Genomic DNA, 20269 nt, shown 5'->3' with positions numbered 1-20269 from the left:
CTGATTAGACAGTGTGTTGGTATCAGTAAGCTGCGAGGAAAAGAAATTAAGCATGGCTCAACTTTTTTCTGAAGTCTGTTTATTTTTGATGGTAGTAATCTTTCCCTCAGCCAAAAGGTTATGGCTTGAGCTACATTCAGGACTTAAGGATATTATTGTACATCCCACATTTGAATACCACTGAGGGACGCTCTCTAGTCTTGAGACTTTGCACATTTCAATGATACTGGAGAGTCTTCCGGGCACTCTTATTCTTGCCATGGACCTCTAGTTTTCCCATTTGCTGTTTGAAAGACATTGTATGCATTTTTGATCATTTGCATAACCGTATCAATAATGATGTGAAGGTTCATAAATACAGCAATTGTACAAGAAGATGGGAGTTGACTGATTCAGTATTCCCTATTTTCAATCTTCCTGTTCATCAGATTTTGCAATAAGGTAATTGAAAGTCAGGGTAGTCTGTTACTTTTTTTCTCAGGTGAAAATCAAATACGGTAGGCTGCTTGCTCTCCAAAGCATCCTGCTTGGCTGGAACTCTGGTTCTGTTGTCATCTTTGGATATTGCGTAGATGATGTGATAGTGCTGTTTTTAGGAATCTAAATATAAGTGATTGATAGGTGGAAATGGCATCTTGTAGTGGATGAAGACGTTGGCCAATCAATGTCTCCCTTCGGGACAAAAGTCCTCTAGTTTTCACTGTAGCTGAAAGCTCTTGCCCTTGATCTAACATTTTGCTGTGCATTTTTTCTGCCGCTGTTGGCTATGTTGCCAACAGGAAATTGCAATGATTTTACAGTGGGATCTTAACTACAGTAATCGGATTAGTTTTTGTCCATGATAAAGGTAAATGAAGGACTAGCTGATTCCTTAGTGAATGCTGGCAAACGTGATGGCAACTGACTGCTTAGATGCAGAGGAGCAGTAGAGAACTTTGCCCTCTTTCCTTCTGAAAGAATGAATCCTATCTTTTAAAAATCTTGAATCACAGCAAGGGCAGATGATGGCATCGTGATGATGTTACTGGACTAATAATCAAGAGGCCCAGGCTGATGCTGTCTAATGTCATGGAGTCACTCCTTTGGTGACAAGCCTTCGCCCTTCCTGGCTGGTGTGATAGTATGATAAATTAACCAGAAATTGCTGTTGCAGAGTTGAAGGTTAACTGGAACCTTGTACTTAAGCATGTAGCTAGAATGCTGAACCTGCTTCTAATTTGCTGTTTCAGTTAGATTTCTGCTTGATAGTTCTGGACTCCTGAAATGCTGACATCACTCAGCTAGCTGCAAGTGTGAAATTCCAGATCTGCTACTGGGAGGATTAATCTTTTTTATTCAAATAAATTTCATTGCAGTATTGGTACGGAGTTGGAGTTCAATAGGTGTCCAATACATTATATGGCTTCCAAGCATTCAACCCAATTGCGCTGTGCCAGTTTTATACTGAACTTGAGCCTCATCCTATCACATCCTTCTATGCTGTTCTTTGTGCTTATTCAGTGTGCTTTTTTGATGCACCTATGGTATACGCACTCCTTGCAAACTACGTCCTGAATTCTTTGCTGGATTTATTACTAACCATGTTAATATATGTGGCCCCCAGTTTCAGATTGCCTGGTGAAGTACAAACACTTACAACTATTCTATCAAGGCCTTTTTTTAAAAAAAGTTAAGATTTCCACAGGTCACATCTTAATCCATTCTATAGAGGTCAGAGCTTTTCGCTCTTTGCTATTCGGTCTTGGCTGATGCCACTACTGAGGTTATAACCATATAAATCCTTACACTTTGTAATGTCTTTTTTAAATTTTTCTGTAAGATTGAAACCAGCACTCTGCAAAGTACTCTGTTTAGTCACTTTTTTTTTGATAATGCACTTTGACATCTATTTTTAGCATTCAGTCTGTCTTCCTCATCTCATCTGATCTCTTCCTTGCCAACTCTCAGGCCTGTAGCTTAAGGTTATCTGTTCTTTCTGTCTGCACAATGTTTTTGAGTGACCAAGCCCTGAGAATAGTGAAACTGTCTCTTCGATTTCTGTATTTTGGCAGTGAGGTGGGAAGAAAATGAGATGAGGCTATAACCTATAACAATGAAAGGCAGTGTTTGCCACTGAAAACTTTGAAAATTTTTTGCATCGCTCTTGACTTGTGAATCTTACTATAGTTATCAAACTCCACTACACTATAACACTGCATGATAGTGGTTTGAAGTGGCTGAAATGTAAATATAAATCAGACTATAACATCAACACCTAAGGTGAGTTCTAGCTGTTCAAAAAATTACGTTTATACTGTAAATTTCATGATAAGATGGTCACAAAACACTTAACTGCCAATAAACTACTTTTTGAATTGAGGTCACTGATGTGAAAAGGTCAACCGATTAGTCATTCTCTACTGCTCTTTACAGTTGAGAACTTAATCAAGATGAAGAAATTGGAGCATGAGAGGAAGTGAACTAGAACTGTAGGAGCCAATGGTTAGAGTTCCAACTGGCATTTAAGGAGAAGAGCAAGTAAAGTGGTTCATTAGAGCAGGAGAATGGTGACTGGATGGGAATGCTGTTCAGAGGGCCTGTGCAGACTTGTCGGGCCGAAGGGGCTTTTTCCGCAATGTAGGGATTATATGATTCTAATTGTGAGCTAGTTGCCCCCTGCCTTGTGCAAACCACTGGAAGTGCATACCGAAGGATTACTGAGAAACAATAGGACCTGATGGGCCCAAAGGATCGTTACAGTGAACTGTGGACAAGGAGCATTGAACTACTGCTGTAGTTCTGCCTGTGATATGTACATTTTTCTGTGTGCAGGGTAGTTTAAGTGTTAGAATTTAACTTGTGTCAATGGATTTGAAATGTTTACTTGTAGCTAAAATCTGTTTTTGTAATAAATAGTCACCAGAAACTCGATGTGCGATGTGTCACTCTGGCTCTAAAAGACAAAGGTAAACTCTGGAATTTTGCATACTTGTATGGAATTGCTCATGTTTTTGACAGGGCAGGGCTTGATTTCTAACATGCTACCTCAGTGAGGCATTACAGTAATGCGATTGAGTCGCCTTCATATTACAAGCCATTCAGATTTGGCATGCATGACAATTTGAAACTCCAACCTAACAACATCATTGTCAGAGATAATGAAGTGTGAAGCTGGATGAACACAGCAGGCCAAGCAGCATCTCAGGAGCACAAAAGCTGACATTTCGCGCCTAGACCCCTCATCAGAAAGACCCGAAACGTCAGCTTTTGTGCTCCTGAGATGCTGCTTGGCCTGCTGTGTTCATCCAGCTTCACACTTTATCTTGGATTCTCCAGCATCTGTAGTTCCCATTATCACTGATACAATGTCATTGTCGGATTGCCTTCATTAGATTGCAGCAGTTCAAGAAGTGACTTCACCTCCTTAAGGACAATTAGCGACTGGGGATAGACCTCCTGACCCAGAAGAATGAATTTTGCATTAGACCCTCTTCAGAACAGATATGTTCAGCTGATTCCTGGGATGAAGGGGTGTCGTTGGGGAATGTTAGCAATCAGACCTGTGTCTATATTTCATTGGAGTTTAGAATGAGGAGTGATCTTAATTATTAGGTTCTGAAGGGTTTTCACAGGTGCAGAAAACGTTTCCCCTCAGGCAATCTAGAATTAGCAGGCATAGTTTAAACGTCAGGCACCTGACTGTCAGTGTTTGGACTTCTCTTCTCCAAACAGTGAAGGTTCGGTTGCTGAATATCAAGAGGAGTTAGATTTTTGTCATGGTGGTGGACAGACAGGGTAAGTTGATTTGACTTTTGATTTTATTCAGTGATGGAACAAGTTTTAAGGGGCAGATGAACACATTATATGTCCGGTGTTTGAGTGGCTCTCCCTGGTGCAACTGCTTGATTGGAAATTATATACAGATCATGGGGTTGATATGGTACATTAGTTCAGGAGACAGTGCTCTGGGTTGGGGAATAGGGAGTTAAATTGACTGGAGTGATATTGTAACAGTTTACTGGTATAAGATCATTGACCTGGGATGTTAATCTGGTTTCTGCAGGTACTAACTTGAGTTTGTCCAGCTCTTTGTCCTTCTTTCAGATCTCCAGCATCCACAGTATTTTGCTTTGGACTTTAATATATTAATGTTAAATGTAGCTATAGCCCAAATTACATTGGGATGCAGCTTCATGCTTTGGACCAAATTTTATTTTTTTGATGCTGTTGATTTTTTTTTCTGTCTGGTTCAGGTAAGTATTTTAACCTTTTAAAAGTAAATGCATTCAGCTGGCCAAGGATGAAAGAAAAGCTTTTGCCTTCTTCATTTGAGTGATTGCCAATCCCTGACTTAGGGAATCTGACTGAAACCCTGATTTGCTGTGTGGGCAATCCTGCCTTTGGGATTCCTAGTTAGCCCAACACTAGGAAAACTGTGGCATAGTGGTACTGTTACTGGACGAGTAATCCTGATTCTCTGACTGCTAAAATCTCTCACACCAGATGACTTTCTTTAAATAACAGAATTCATTGAAGCAGTGTCTACAAATTGCTGTGAAAATTCATCTGGTTGGCTAATGTACTTCAGGTAAGAAAATCTGCCATTTGTCAAGTTTATGTCGTCATCCTTGTATGTTAACCCTCTGGTAGTGTAAGGTTGAGAATGAAGAGATTTTTCAATAATTTTGTGCTGAACTAGGTAATATTTTTATCAAATCACTAGACTGAGAAGATTGTTATCTGAAATGCAACTGGTTCTTGAAGTGTGAGCACAGACTTCTGTGGCTATGGCTACATTTTTAATCTTTTTGTTTTCATTAATGTTTCGCATTGAGTGTATTTGTGTCCTGATAGGTGATTCCTGAAATTCTGAAATCCAAGGGGTATCCTTCATGACACATTCAATAAGCAGAGAAGATAGGAGGAATCTGACTAACTGAGAAAACAGATTTGCTGTAGAGACCTGAATCCAGCTAGCTGCTGGTTTAACAGTCAAACAAATCTTTGTGTAAGATTCTGTGTGGAACAGATGTTTTAAAAAAAAATCTGAATTATGTGTATAGTTTTGGAGGCCCCCTCTTGCTTCCCCCAGTTTCGCTTGTATTCCTGCATTGAGTCACTTCTTTGTACTGCAAAATATAACATGATACAAATAAGCGGTAGTGAAGAACACCTTGTCTGGTCATATCTTGGCATACTAATTGTTCAACTCCAGTACTTCAAAAGTACTTTGGAAATGCACCCATGTTCAGTTGCATGGATGAAAGCCCATAAACACTAATTTTGTAGTGACCAGAATTTTTGGATGCTGGTTGAGGGCAATTATTGGAAGGAGGCTGGGAGAGCATTCCTGTTTTTGAAATAGTCCCAGATAATCTTCAAACTCACCACTCCCAAGGTGGTCAGTCAATACTCTGTCCAATGGCTAGATTTTTTAACAATGTGGGCAACACAGACTAGGCTAGCATTTTTATTTTTTTTTGGCGTATACCGTAGGTGCATCTAAAAAGCACACTGCTTGGAGTCATATGTAGGCCAGACCAGGTAAAGATGGCAGTTTCCTTCCTTGAACAGCAATAATGAAATGAATGGGTTTTATTCCAACATATGTCAACAGTTTCATGGTTGTCATTAGACACTCAATTCCCGATTTATTTTGGTTGCGTTCAAGTTCCACCATCTGCCTCTCTGCATTAATAGTCTAGTGCTAATACCATGGGGTCACGGCCTCCAACAAGACAGGGAACTTTGGACTTTTGCTTGAGATGCTGCTTGGCCTGCTGTGTTCATCCAGCCTCACATTTTATTATCTTGGAATCTCCAGCATCTGCAGTTCCCATTATCTCTAAAAGAAACTGCATTTTGACAGCCTCACCACCTCCTGAATTTCTGCTTCAACTATTTTAATCTTGAACATTGTTACTTTCCAGTTTTTTAATATTGTAGCAGGGCAGTTTTCACTGAGTTTTATCATCTGAGCCATAATGTGAGATCTGCAGTGTGCACATCTCCTGGGGATTAGTATTTGTGTATTCCTTGTATTTGGGTCATAGAAGGTTCCAGAACAGAATGCTTGACCTGTCAAATCTGTGCCAGGACTTCAAACGACTGTTGAATTTGTTCCACTCAGCATTTTCTCCATAATTCTGCAAATTAATCTTCATGTACGTATCCAATTGCTTTTTAATTAATGGCAAAAATACAGGGGATTTGTACTCCAGTACAACTAGAACACTGGCAAATGCCACTGTAAAAATTTTCCCAATTACATCCTGTGCACAAGAAGTACAACAAATTTAACTTGGCCAATTGCCGCCCTGTCTGTCTACCCTTACTGTTAGTGAAATGAGGGGATCATCAACAACAATATCCGTAGCACTGAAATTCTAGCTGGCCCAGCAATGCCCATGTCCCATGAGTGAGTTTTTAAACAAAAGGTCACTGATCTGTTTGGATTTTTGACAGGACTACTTGATTCCTAATCTCATTTTGTGCGCTGTTCAAGTATAGAGCTAACTTCCTGAAGTGAGGTGAGTGACAATGCTTGACATCAAGTGATGCAATTGACTGAATTTGGCATCAAAAAGCTGTAACAAAGTTTGACTCAATGTGACTTGGATCAAAAATCTCACAACACCAGATTACTGTTCAACAGATTCATTTAAAGACAAGCTTCTGGAGTCTCTCTCTTAATTCTCGATGAGAGGGATAGAATTGGATACAGGATTTATAAGCAAAAGATGAGAGAGTCATAGAACTGATGCAGTGCTGTTCCATCTTCGGTTTGTTCAACACTGCATCAGCCCTATGACCCTTTCATCTTTTGCTTATAAATCCTGTGTTTGATGCTGTGTTGAACAAACTGAAGATGGAACAACATTGCCATCAGTTCTGTGACCCTTTGATCTTTTGTTTATAAGTTCTGTGTCCGATGCCATCTCTCTGATACCTAAAGAAGTAGTGAGAGTGCAAACACTTTGTCTTTAAATAAACTTGTTGGACCATAACCTGGTGTTGTTTTTTTTTTGGACCTTGTCCACCCCAGTTCAACACCAGCCCCTCCACAATGTGAAGAAAGATGGAGGGGGAGAGAAGGAAGGAATTGTTAGTGTCATCTCTGCTGCAGAAGATCACGGAGTTTCCTAGCCCTGACTGTTTTCAGCTGCTTCATTGACCTGAAGAAAGCAAAATCTATAACGTCATTCACGGCAACTTGAATACTGATGGAGTCCTTGTCCAAATGTGAAATAACCAGGGAGGTGCCCAGACTTGATTGATCTGTGGCATGACTCTTGCTTGCTAAACAATCCCTACAACAAGAGGGAATCTACCCATTGCCACATGGCATTCACTGACACCATTGCTGAATCCCACATGGTCAACATCCTTGGGGTTACCATTTGATTGCAATCTGAACCAGTTCACTACATAAATATTGAGAGTAGTATAGCAGGTTGGTGGGGCTAGTAATTCTGTGACAATTAACTCTCCTCCTGATTTTCTAAAATCTATCTTCCATTGAAAAGGCACAAATCGGGGTGTGGGAAATTGTGTATCACCTGCCCGGATGGTGCAACTCCAGCAGTGCTCAAGCTTGACACCGTTGAGGACAAAGCAATTTGTTTGATTTGAACCACATTCACCCACCGCCATCACAATGGCAGCCAAAGATTTCTTGAGGTCTAGTGGTAGTGTGCCTTCCTCTGAGCTAGAAGACCGGAGTTCCATTCCACCTGCACAAAATGGTGACTGGGTTGATTTTTTAAAAAAGTACATATTGGGAAAATGCAGGGAGATTATATATTCCGCTCTGTAAACCTCTGAACAGTGTTTACATAAGCCGAGTGAGAGTCGCAAATAAAAGTCATGCCACCCTCCCAAAAAAGGCCATCTCCAAGATGCACTGCACTCACCAAAACCTAACTCAAAAAGCCCCACACCACGCTGTCCAAATGTACAACGTCTCCCATCTAGGAGGACAAAGGCACCAGCTGTGTGGGAACATCACCTTCAAGTTTCCATTCAAGTCACACACCATCTTGACTTGGAATTGCATCACTGTTCCTGGGTCAAAATTATGTTGCCCACTTCCTGACAGCAGTTCTGTCCCTACACGCCATCATCTTACAAACCTGCTCTGTTGGCTTCACTCTGCATTGCAAACCAGGCATCTAGCCAATTGAATGAACTGCTCCTCAACCTGCACTGGCAGGAGTTACCTTTTGAAGTTCATGCTTCTCAACCTTGCTCTTTGCCAGAGATGTGACCCTCACGTTAAAGACCCCTATCAGTGTTGTTTCTAAGCAACCATACTCTGTAGTCCTCTGACACTATGGTGACTTTGTTTGCTAATTTAATCTTGCAAAGGGTTAAGGCAGTTCACTTCTTCAGAGCAGGTGGAGATGTATAATAACTGCTAGTCCAGCCTGCAACATTCTCATCCTGTGAATTAATTTATAACGAAGTTGGCTTAAGACTTCTAAATTGTATTGATTTTTATGCTTGTGTTGCAGTAGAAAAATGGTGGGCTGAAAACTATTTAGAACTGTTTGGCTGGAAACTGCTGTAATGGGGAGGATCTGTTGAGCGATGCTCTGAGGATGGCTTGAGTTGAAACTGTTCACCACATTTCCTTCTTTTGGATGATATAATAACCACATTCAAAATTCAGTGGCGTTAAAAAAAAGTGATACTGTGTGAATTGTGCAGGTGGAAGTGTCATGTTCCATGGATATTGACAGAATTTGCAGATGGGCAAAACTGTAGCAAACAGATTTACGTAAACTCAAATAAGAGGCCGTCTGCTTTGCCCCTAAATGATAAAACATGGTAACTTTCTAATTGGCTCAAAACAGAGGTCCTGATACATAGATCATTCAAATGTTATGATCTGGTATGAGAAATAATCAGAGGCGAATGGAACTCTGATCATTTCATCTGAAGGGTTAGAATGAGCGGGGAGAATGCTTGTTTTGGCTCTACAAAGCCTTGGTTAGGTCACGTAGAGAACAGAACTCTTCCCATTCTAAGGAAAACCTCTAAGGAAAATACTCATCCTCTCGCAAACTCCCTGTTATAATTTCATGCAAGTGCCTGCACACACGGACTGGAGCAGTTGAAGAAGGTGTTCTCACCACTATCTTCTCAAGGGCAGTTAGGGAAAGGCAGGCAATGCTGATCCAGCCAATGACATCTGCATCTCATGTGTGAGTAAATAAAGTCAGATGGGCACATAAAATGTGTTATGGACTGAGGGGGGAGAAAAACTAGGAAAGCAGATCAATGGAATCTTCACAGAATGTGCTGGTATGGTTTTTGTGCCAATCAGAATGCTGCTTCTATCTTTCTAGTCCAGATGCTTCCACTGGCTTGCAAGAAGAACAGGGTAGCTGATTCACTTGGAGATTATTTGTTACAGTTTAATATAGTCATAGAGATGTACAGCATAAAAACAGACCCTTGAGTCCAACTTGCCCATGCTGATCAGTTATCCTAAATTAATCTCTAGTCCCACTTGCCAGCATTTCACCCATATCCCTCTCAACCCTGAGGTAGCAAGAACTGCAGATGCTGGAGTCAGCATCTTCCTATTCATATACCTAACCCATTCTGTTGTACTCTGAGATAACCATCTTGTCTGTCCACTGCATCCCACCAATTTTAGTATCATCTGCAAACTTACTAATTACACCTCCTACATTCATATCCAAATCATTGTTAATTAAGTCACAGCTTGTAGCAGCTGTTTGGGGGAAGAGGCAATGGATTTGTTCAGGTTTAAAGCAGCACTTACTGCTGAGAACAAGAGTTCTACAGCCATTGGAAATCTGAAGGCTTCCCTGCATCATTGTCCTAGCCCAAATGTGTTTAGCTACCAGAAACCAACACATTGTTGGCAGGCACAAGGCCTGTGTCATTGATAACAACTGGTCATTGATCCACAGACTACTCAGCTTTTTGAACCAACTAATCTGGACTAAACCTCAGTAGCTGGGCAAACATGGTTGTCAATGTGCAGTTACTTGCCTTCAAAACATGCAGCCAAACTCTACCCTTGGTTTTAAAGCAGTTCTTTCTCATTTCAGTCTACTATTTTAAAAATACAGTAAAGTAAAAGCAAAAGCACCAGTATTTTGAATTTGGAGAAATTTGGAACTCCAGGAAGCAGCAATTTGTTCGATCAGTTATTACCTTTATGTGGAGATTAGATATTTGTACTGAAAATTATTGAGGAGTATTGAGCAAAGTTGGGTTTGTGGAATCAAGTAACGGAATGTAGAATGGCAGGCCAGGTTTTAGGGGCTAGATGCTGTTCTGCTTACCTGTACTGTATACTGAACTCACATTGTTGCCCAAAAAAGTACTCAAACTTTTTACCTAGGTATTCTTACCTTGTGTCACAAACAAAAGACAGGGAGTAGAGTTAGACTTTTAATTAAAACTTTATATTGGTACCTAAAGAGTTAAATAAAAGCATGTATTTGTTGCAACGTTACTTCTTTCATCGAACTTCAACTTCAAGTTTAACTTCATTTAACTTTACATTTTATTTCTTTTTCTTTATTCATTAACGGGATGAGGGGGGTCGCTAACTAGGCAGCATTTATTGCCCGTCGCTAATTTCCCAGAGGGCAGTTAAAAATCTGTCGCAATGTTCAATCCCAGCCAATGGCATTTACAAGTAAACTGCTCCCAAACTTTTGCTTGTGCTGTAAACAACCATGTGCCATACTCTATATAAGGTAATAACTTTGCCACTATGTCTAGACCACCATGATTCTCCCTTATTTGGTCAACATGGGAAACTACAGGTTGCAGCTGATAGGACAAGTCCCACTGTGTCCTGGCTCCAGCTCTAACCAAGGTTAGAGTTTAACCTAGCTTGACCAAAGTTCACATAATGCCTGATTGTAGCTCTTAACCAGTCTGACAGCCATTTCTGCTGCTGGCTATTTGACCACAGTATTCTTGACGCCCATTAGCCTTTTATCCCTGGACTAACTGCATTCATAAACTACTTACCATTCTTTCAGGTGCTCAAAGTCTATTATGTGGTCTTTTTTCAAATTTGTGAAAGTCAGTATTTCATGTAATGCGCTACTATCATTGACCCTCTTTATTTATTAAAATAATTAATTTGGATTTGGTGTAATTACGTTTAAAGTATGAGCTGCCTGTCCTTAACCCCCTTAGTTCTGCCTTTGCCAATGGCCAGCTGTAATTTTCACCGTCATTAAGCTGCTGGCACTGTTGCTTGAAAACTTTATGTTTAGACTCATCCTTTTTACTCAGATTTATTAGCATTGCTGGCAATGTCAGCAGTAGTTTCTTGAAATCTTTTATGTATGATCAAATGTAAACAGTGAAGATCTTATAATCCTGCTGGATCTAAATTTGTCCGTTGCATCTTCAGTTTGCACTCTAAATTTAATTTTGATGCACAAACATTAGTTGTGTGGAGTTTGATACATGCTGAATGTCATTGCCTTTCAGTACTGTAAGATACTTAATACTTGCGCCAAGTTATTTTGAAAGATGTGTGGCCCTGTTGAAATAATTCCACAGAGGCTGGTACCCCATCACCACTCGCCCTTTGAGTCCTTGACACTGATCCAGCTTCGGCATAGCCAGATCTGAGTGAATAGAGCCTTTGCCATTCCTGTCTATATGGCTAGGCGTCCCTGATTAGGTCTGTTAATCTGGTCCAATCAGGGGACTCTTATTCTTTGAAATCTGTCTGGCTGAACTTGTTACAATTACTACACCTGTAAGTTTTCCCTTTCAAGTAGGGGCCTAGGCTACAAGTTGCTAGGAATGTATGCAGCGCTAGTGCCACACCTCCAGTACTGCAGGTGGTTTTGGTCACCACATCACAGGAAGGATGTAATCGTTGTGTACAACAGCATTTAGGATGTTAGATAACAAAGTGTGAAGCTGGATGAACACAGCAGGCCAAGCAGCATCTCAGGAGCACAAAAGCTGATGTTTCGGGCCTAGACCCCTCATCACCGAAACGTCAGCTTTTGTGCTCCTGAGATGCTGCTTGGCCTGCTGTGTTCATCCAGCTTCACGCTTTGTTATCTTGGATTCTCCAGCATCTGCAGTTCCCATTATTACTGATACAGCATTTAGGATGTTAACAGGATTGATAAATTTTCACCAAGTGGACACATGCTGGTTGCTCTCTTTGGTGCAGAGGAGAGTGAAGGGGTATTTAATGGAAATGACTACCTTGATGGGCCTAGATAGTGGATGTGAAAGCGTTGATTTCTGCAAATTGTTAAAAACCAAGAAGTCTTTGATTTAAAGCAATTGGCAGTGCTATAAGAGTTGAGATTTGCTTTAACCCAAAAGATTTAACATGAGTAAATCGTCTGTCTGAATTTTAAATATGGTAGACAGGCCTCTTCCTTCTAAATGTGTTCCCCTTGCTGACTTGTTCATGAAACTTGCATCCAAATGGATTAACTGCCAGGCCTGCCAGAGTTATTACCCCAGGAGGGAAATGTCTGAGTTGGAAATGTTTGGAGATAATTCACCTGTACTTATTGATTTCTGAGAAAATGAATTTTTAAGTGTTATGACTGTATTGGAAAAATTGCCTTCAAAATTCAGTCAAACTACACCAGTTGCACCAAAAGTCATAGAACATAAAGTACAGCAAAGTACAGGCCCTTCGGCCCATGATGTTGTGCCGTGGAATAATCCTAATCCAAAAATAAAATAACCTAACCAACATTCCCCTCAATTCACTGCTGTCCATGTGCATGTCCAGCAGTTGCTTAAATGTCACTAATGACTCCACTTCCACGACTACCACTGGTAAACTATTCCATGCGCTCGCAACTGCCTGGGTGAAGAACCTCCCTCTGATGTCTCCTCTATACCTTCCTCCTAACACCTTAAAACTATGACCCCTCATGGCAGTCAATCCTGCCCTGGGGAAAAGTCTCTGGCTATCATATTTGACTACCAAATGTGGTCAGTTAATTTCTCTTTAATACTGATTAGAACAAAAACTTTCAGGCTTGTCAATGCACTATGACATTTGTTTCAGACAGATTCATTCTCCAAGTGGCATACTGGTTATCAATGAAACATTATGAAAATTTAAGCCAAATCCTCCTCGAACTGAAATACATTAATTCATAACATGGGACAAGACGCACGGCTCTGCGGATCAGATTGAGTAAAATTTGGGGAAAACCAGCGGATGAAAATTTGAAACAGCAGTAGAATAAAGTTCCTTTGGCTTCTTGTTGGGGAATTGATGTTGCTGCAGGTTGCAGAATGATGGGAAATTTTCACATCAGTTGTCAGATTTGCATGAGAAACAGTTGAGTGATGATATCTGAAACTAATGTTTCCTAACTATTTCGCTAAGCACTGTTTTTATTCTAAACTCTTAGAAACCTAGAGGTCATGCTGCATCATTGCAAACTTCTCCAACTGCCCAGCATCTCCAAGAGTACATTGAAAAGTATTTCCTTGATGCAGAGGTTGTTTCTCTGAGGATGGCATTGATCTGTTCAGATTCTCTTTTGTCTGTTTGCTCAGCAACTAAAGTGCAAAACTACACTGATCTTCCTCAAACTTTGGATACTTTCGCAAAATCACAAAAGAACAAATATATCATACGCTTTCGTCATTCTGGCTTTCCCGCTCCAAGTAATTGTGAAATTGCGAAGGATTTGTGTTGGTCACATGTCTGTTTACAAGTTCTTACATTGGGAACACGTATGAAATATGGAGAATAGTTGAAAAGGTTGGGCCTAATTTGAAGGATGAGAGTTGTCCCTATTGAAGTGTAAAATCACATCTGAGATGCTAGGAACAATTCCGGTCTCCAGATCTAAGGAAAGATATTGACGTTGGAAGCAGTCTTGCAAAGGTTCACTAGATTGATCCTCTGTATGGAGAGCATTTCTGTTGAGGAGAGGTTAAGTAGATTGGGCTTGTAATCATTGGAGTTTAGCAAAATGAACAGTGACTTTATTGAAACATGCAAAATTCTTAGGCTTGACAGGATCGAGGTGGAGAAACTACTTCTCATGAGTCAGTCTAGGCCCAGCAGGCATAATGAGTAAGGAGCTGTCAATTTAAGACATTTTGTTGAAGGTCGTGAATCTGTGGAATTCTTTACTGAAGAAGGCCCTTAAACTTTGGTTAGTAAGTATACTTAAGGTTGCAAGAGGCATATTTTTAATCAGTAAAGACATTAAGGGCTATGGGGAAAGGCAAGAAACTGGTTGAGGGTCATGCATGAACTAATTGAATAGTGGAGCAACTTGATGAGCAGAATGGCCAAGTTTTGATCCTGAATCTTAGTTTGATTCTGAGGGACTTGATGTGGTAGATGCCCTCAGGAAAGGTCCCTGCATCTGAAATGTTAACTCTGTTTTCTCCTTCGCAGATGCTGCCAGACCTGTTGAACTTTTCCAGCAACTTTGTTTTTGTTCCTGATTTACAGCATCCACAGTTCTTTTGGTTTTTATTTTGTACAATGAAGGAGCACAAGTTTCAACATCAGATGCCTATTTAAGTTGGCAATGAATTCCTGTTGAGAGTCATGTTAGTGTGCGTGCAGTGGAGTCTAACTTGGTCTTATATTTTTTCCTTCATGGTTGTTTAGGATTATTGGGGGTTAGGCAGACAAAGTTGACTGTGTACCACAACCTGATAAACTATGATTTTATTGAAGGACGAGTAGGCTCAAGTTTCTGAATGGCTTATGCCTCCTATTTCTTGTGTTCTTCATATGTTCATCTGTTTTTCTGATTTTTCTATATCTGTATCTCTTTCAATTTACAGGTCCTTCAGAAACTGGGCAAGGCTGATGAGACAAAAGATGAACAATTTGAGCAGTGTGTACAGAACTTCAGCAGGCAACTGGTAAGAGGTGTTTTGATTGAAATAATTTGGTGCTTTTCAAGACCGTCACATGTTCCCAAATGCTTTACAACTGATTTTAAGTATTTTTTAATCGTAATCACTGTAGTAAACTTGGCAGTTAACTTCCTCTGAAAACTGGCATCAAGATATAAACATTGGCCGAGACAGTTACTACTCTTCAAAATAATGCAGTGATATCTTCACTTCCAGCTGAAGATGGATGGGACCCTTTTTTAATATCTCATCTGAAAAGTACCTATGACAATACTTCGTTAGAATGTGAGTCATGATTTTTATTAAGTTCTGGAGTGCAATTTTAGCCACCTTCTGAATTGACCTGTAATGTGAATCACTGAATCATACCATTAAAGCTGTGGAACCAGGGTTGATGGAACTTGAAGGAACTTGCGTCTGTGATATCTTCCATAATCCTCCTCATCTTCAATTACTTTATACCCAATGGACTACTTTTGTGCATTCACTTGCAAGAAGACTTGACATTCGATTTTGTGAAGAGTCAGCTCACATAAGTAACCATCTGTTTTTGTGATGGTTGAAGATTATCTTGACCAAGACATTGGAAAGAACACCTACTTTTTGAACAGTGTCAAACGATATTTTGTGCCTCTTATTATGAGAGTGCACAAAATGTCGTTCTAAATGGGTATTCCAGACTCACATGGGACTTGAACTCATAACTTTCTGATGCTGAGCAAAGAGTGCTGCACATTGGAAAACTCAATGGGATAATAAAGTCGGTCAGAAGCAGTGGACGAAAGGGTGGAGGTAACTTTAGTTGCCCCATGTTCAGTGACAGCAAGGTGGACATATGTGCTCATTTCATTCCCAGTGAGTGGCTTGACTCTTTCATTCTCTTTGTCTAGCCTGGAGGCCAGTGCAGCAGACCAGCTTTTCTTTTGCATTGACTGGTCGGGACCATTGCTAGTAATGTTTCTATCCAACTGAGTTGACATTGCTGATTTGGATTGTGCTTGTGAAAATGATTCATTGCAGTTGATTGGAGCCAGTCCTAGTTGATTGAAATGTTTGCACACGGTAGCTGCATAAAAGCAATTAGAGTGCGGCTCATTTTTGTATCCATGTGCAACATTTGAATATTTGACATGATTGCAAGTGCTTTGGAGGTCAAATGGATTTTCTGACTTCTGAAGAGAATGAGGATATTGGTCAGTATTTTACCACTGCTGGCAGGAATGTCTAATTAAAATCCTATTTGGTGATATAAGCTTGCACAAATGTGTAGCAGCAGTAAGTAGATGAACATATTCAGTCTTGCCCTGTGACTAGGCCAATCATCTGTTATTCTGTTGCATCAACAAGCACTTTGAAAGAGACTTTGTCTCTTGAAGACTTTGAATCATTCACTTAGGTTATGGTAGAGCTGTATCTCGATGCAATGTACCCATGACAAACCTTCTTTTGAAATTTTCAATTGACCTGATCCCAAATTTGGAGATTTCCACAACCTTTCATTTTGACGTGCTTCCTGACAGCACTGCTGAACAGACTAGGTCTAATTTTGAGTCTGTGTCCCCTTGATTGGGACTGTCCCTCTGCAAAGGAGAGGTCCTTCAATTGATGAAAGATTACTGGACTCCGTATTCACTCTTGTTTTTCTCCACACAGATGCAGCCTGAACTTGAGTTTCTCCACTTTATTTCTGTTCCTTCAAGTTGTATTGTTTAGACTTTATTCTTATGTATCATTGCTTGAGGCAACACTCAAATGTGGTACAAAGGGGAATCTATCTTTTTTTAAAAGAGAATATTATTTTGAAAACGTTGTCAGAGCAACATGTGGAGAACCTTTTATGTGTAGGTGTCAGGAAGACGTGTTCGGAATTCCTGAGCTTGACAGAGTCAGGGAACATTGGTATTAATGGAACTGGTGATTCATCTGTTACTGGTAGACTGGTTGGCTTCACCATCTGCTACTGCCCCCACACACATCTGATCCGTGAATTGACAAAACAGTAGGTTTCAACGTGCATGCACAGAACTTGGGCAGTTTTATTCTATTGTTAGTGGTATAAATGATTTAATGATTAGTGTAAGGTTTTTAAAAAATGTGCTAATTAGAGCCAGCTGAAACACTGATGAAACAGCCTCCCATCATCTATTGATTGGGTTGATTTGCAAGTGCAAGGGGGGGAAAAAAAAGATTTGCTCCAGTAAGTAGTCATTTTCTAGGAATCTAAGTTAAAAGGAATAGTTTTTAATTCTGTTTTTTTTTCCCCCTGAAAATATTTTCATTCTTTTCAGTTTTATCTTTTCGATATGAATTTTTAGTTTTCTTGCCAAATTTAATGTTGTCATGTCTGTTATACCGCCTCCACCGTGGAGTTAGGCTCATTTGCCTTAGAAAGGGAAGATTAAAAGTTGCTTCAGAGTTCGTACAATCCAGGAAACTACTATGTCCGAAACATCAGCTTTCCTGCTCTTCTGATGCTGCTTGGCCTGCTGTGTTCATCCAGCTGTTCACCTTGTTACCTCAGATTCTGCAGTTCCTATTATCTCGGACGCTAATATCCGACCTGTGCTCTGTCTGGGGACTGCTTTCTTCACAGTGCGTTCCTGTGAAGATACACACCTGACAGCAGCTCAGTTATTCCTGATGTAACTCATCAGCATTCAGGATAGACAAATTGAAATCTGTTCTCAAGTTTAAATTCTGAATTTCATTTCAAAAATTTTAAGGTAACTTGTATCCATGCACTGATTTTAATGTGATGCCTCATCTGTGCTTCAAAGAAGTGCTATCTAACAAAATTTGCTGCTCAGCCAAATAAGAATTTGGGACACCTGACATTTTTCTTTTTTAAGCAGGTTTGTCTGAAGTTTTTACTTTTGGATGGAGGACTTTACATACACATGGTCAGATAAAGAAGTTTAGTGAGGAAATCCCAGAGCATAGGGGCTGGGTAGCTGATGGTATGGTCACTAGTGAAGGAATGATGAAAATCTTAATGAGGTCAATATTGGAAAAGTATTGGAATTTTGTGTTGTGGATAAATTGAGGTGATCCCTCTTTATTTTGTCGAAGTCCATTGAACCTTAAGATGTATAAGAGCTGAATTCAGTCTGTCTAGTCTAAACTGCCATTCAGTTGTGGCAGATATGCTTCTCAACTCCATTCTCCTGCCTTTTCCATGTAATCTTTGATCCCTTTACTAATCTAGAACCTATTTATCTCTGTCTTTTCAAAATCAAGTGCCAATAACTTACTTTGGAACTTACAAGAAGCACATGAGAATCAAAAGTTCAGTTATGAAAAGTATAGCCCGTCAACCTCCAGTGGCTCTGAACAATCCAAAACTACTTTCTCCTTTTTTTTTCCTCTTAGATATTCATACAATTCCGGCTGATTGTGCTACTAGCCTCAGACACTTGTTTTAGTTCATGAGAATATCTGTCATGATGTTTATAGGACATTTCAGATTTATATCAACAAGTGTTTCTTACATAAAGCTTAAACTTATTCAGCTACTTGAGTATAGACTGTTAAAAGATCCCAAACACACTGCAAAATTAAGGTTTAACCATTTTTCTGGCAGTAGCCATTAGAGGCGAGTCCAGATAAATTGCATCTGTCTCAATTCTTTAGAGAAATCCTTAGCTGATTCCTGACAGTTTTCTTCTTTGTGGGATATGGGCTACCTATTTTGTCCTTTCCAAGTATGTTGATACAAACTTTTCACAAATGAAAGCCTAAACTTTGTCTACTCTAAATCCGATTTAGATGGTGTCTGAATCTACTAGTTATAGAGGGGGTAAACTTAAAACAGAAATGAGGAGACATTTCTTCAGTCAGAGAGTGGTGGGCCTGTGGAATTCATTGCCACGGAGCGCAGTGCAGGCCGGGATGTTAAATGTCTTCAAGGCAGAGATCGATAAATTCTTGAGCTCACGAGGAATCAAAGGCTACGGGGAGAGTGCAGGGAAGTAGACTTGAAATGCCCATCAGCCATGATTAAATGACGGAGTGGACTCGATGGTTTGAATGGCCTTACTTCCCCTCCTATGTCTTATGGCCTTATGGTCTTATTAACTTCTGAACTGAATTATTTCAGAAATATAAAGAAGGAAAACCTTCAGAAGCAACCAACAACCATTGCATCTGCTGTTAAATTCAAATTTCAAATAATGCACTTTTCATTACTACTTAAATCTGAATCAGTACATGTGTTCCAAATAGTTTGCATTCGTTGTGTGCAAAGTTTGTTTTCCTGTTGCCTGTAATTCCTTTCACAACTTGTATTGTTTTTAAACTAGCACTTGCCCCTCTCAATTCTTAACTAAACCCTCACTCCACAAACATCAAGGCTGAGATTCCGGTACAATACTGAGAAAGTGCTGCACTGTTCTGGATGCTGACTTTAAATTAGACATTAAATTGAGACCCCATTTTGCTTTGGTGAGTTTAAAATTAAGTCTTGGGATCTTTTAAAGTGTAGAGAATTATTCCAAGTGTCCAGCCGATGTCTATCCCTCCACCAATCTGTCCTGGATTTCACACGTAAATGTGACAGTCAAGAAGATACAACAGCTCTTCTTTCTCAGGCAGCTCATAATTTTGGCTAGTCCATGAGGTCCCTCAACAACTTCTACTGATGCACCGTTGAAAGCATACTGCCCGGGTGTAAAGAGACCTGGTATGGCAACTGCTTTTCCCAGGGCCATAAGAATCTACAGAAAGTGATATGCACAACCCATACCATCCTACCAATCTTCCACCCGTGGACTCCATTTACATGGCTCGCCGCTGCAGAAAGGTGGCCAACATTGTCAAAGACTGATCGCACCCTGGTAATGATCTTCTACAATCTCTTCCATCAGGCAGAAGATAAATAAATCTGAACATGCACAAGCAAGTTCAGGAACCCCTTCTTCCTGGCTGTTAGCAGACTAATGAATGAACTCCATAGACTCAAATATGCTGATTTTGCTAACATTGATCTTGTGTGGCGCACACCCTGTGCAATGTAACCTGTATGCGTCGGTCCAAGTCTTTTTGATCTGTACATCCTTTGTTTACTATGATCGGCCTGTACCACTGGTAAGCAAAGCTTTTCACTGCATTTTGGTACATGTGACAAGAAATCGATCATTCAGCATTCATAGAATATATTATCTCATTATCGCTGCTATTTTTTTGGGGGGTTTGCACAGTACAATTGGACATCTGATATTTAGATGTTCCAAGATTGACTGCAGTATAAAAACACTGGCTAAGAAAAGTACAGTACAAATGCAAGTCTCTCTTTCCATTGTTTCACAGCCTCTACGGTACTGTTTTTGCTTTTGGTTGATCAGATTTGGGTATGCTGAAGCATTTGTTTTTGCCAATCTATAACCCGTAGGGGAAGTTTGCTAAGAAA

General features: G+C 40.1%; 1 protein-coding gene across 9 annotated transcripts in view; it reads left to right on the top strand.

Moving 5' to 3' along the window:
- The window catches only part of LOC125453965 (myc box-dependent-interacting protein 1), a 148994-nt gene that overhangs the window by 42374 nt on the left and 86351 nt on the right, over positions 1-20269 (top strand). For all 9 annotated transcript variants that reach the window (XM_048534150.2, XM_048534151.2, XM_048534155.2 and 6 more), the window contains one exon: positions 14791-14871. In XM_048534150.2, the coding sequence (XP_048390107.1) occupies positions 14791-14871 (81 nt within the window). The remainder of the gene's footprint in view (positions 1-14790; positions 14872-20269) is intronic.

The sequence above is a fragment of the Stegostoma tigrinum genome, chromosome 7, assembly GCF_030684315.1.
Source record: "Stegostoma tigrinum isolate sSteTig4 chromosome 7, sSteTig4.hap1, whole genome shotgun sequence".
NCBI lineage: Eukaryota > Metazoa > Chordata > Chondrichthyes > Orectolobiformes > Stegostomatidae > Stegostoma > Stegostoma tigrinum.
The sequence above is the reverse complement of the archived record's forward strand: the minus strand, read 5'-3'. Positions and strand labels throughout refer to the sequence as shown.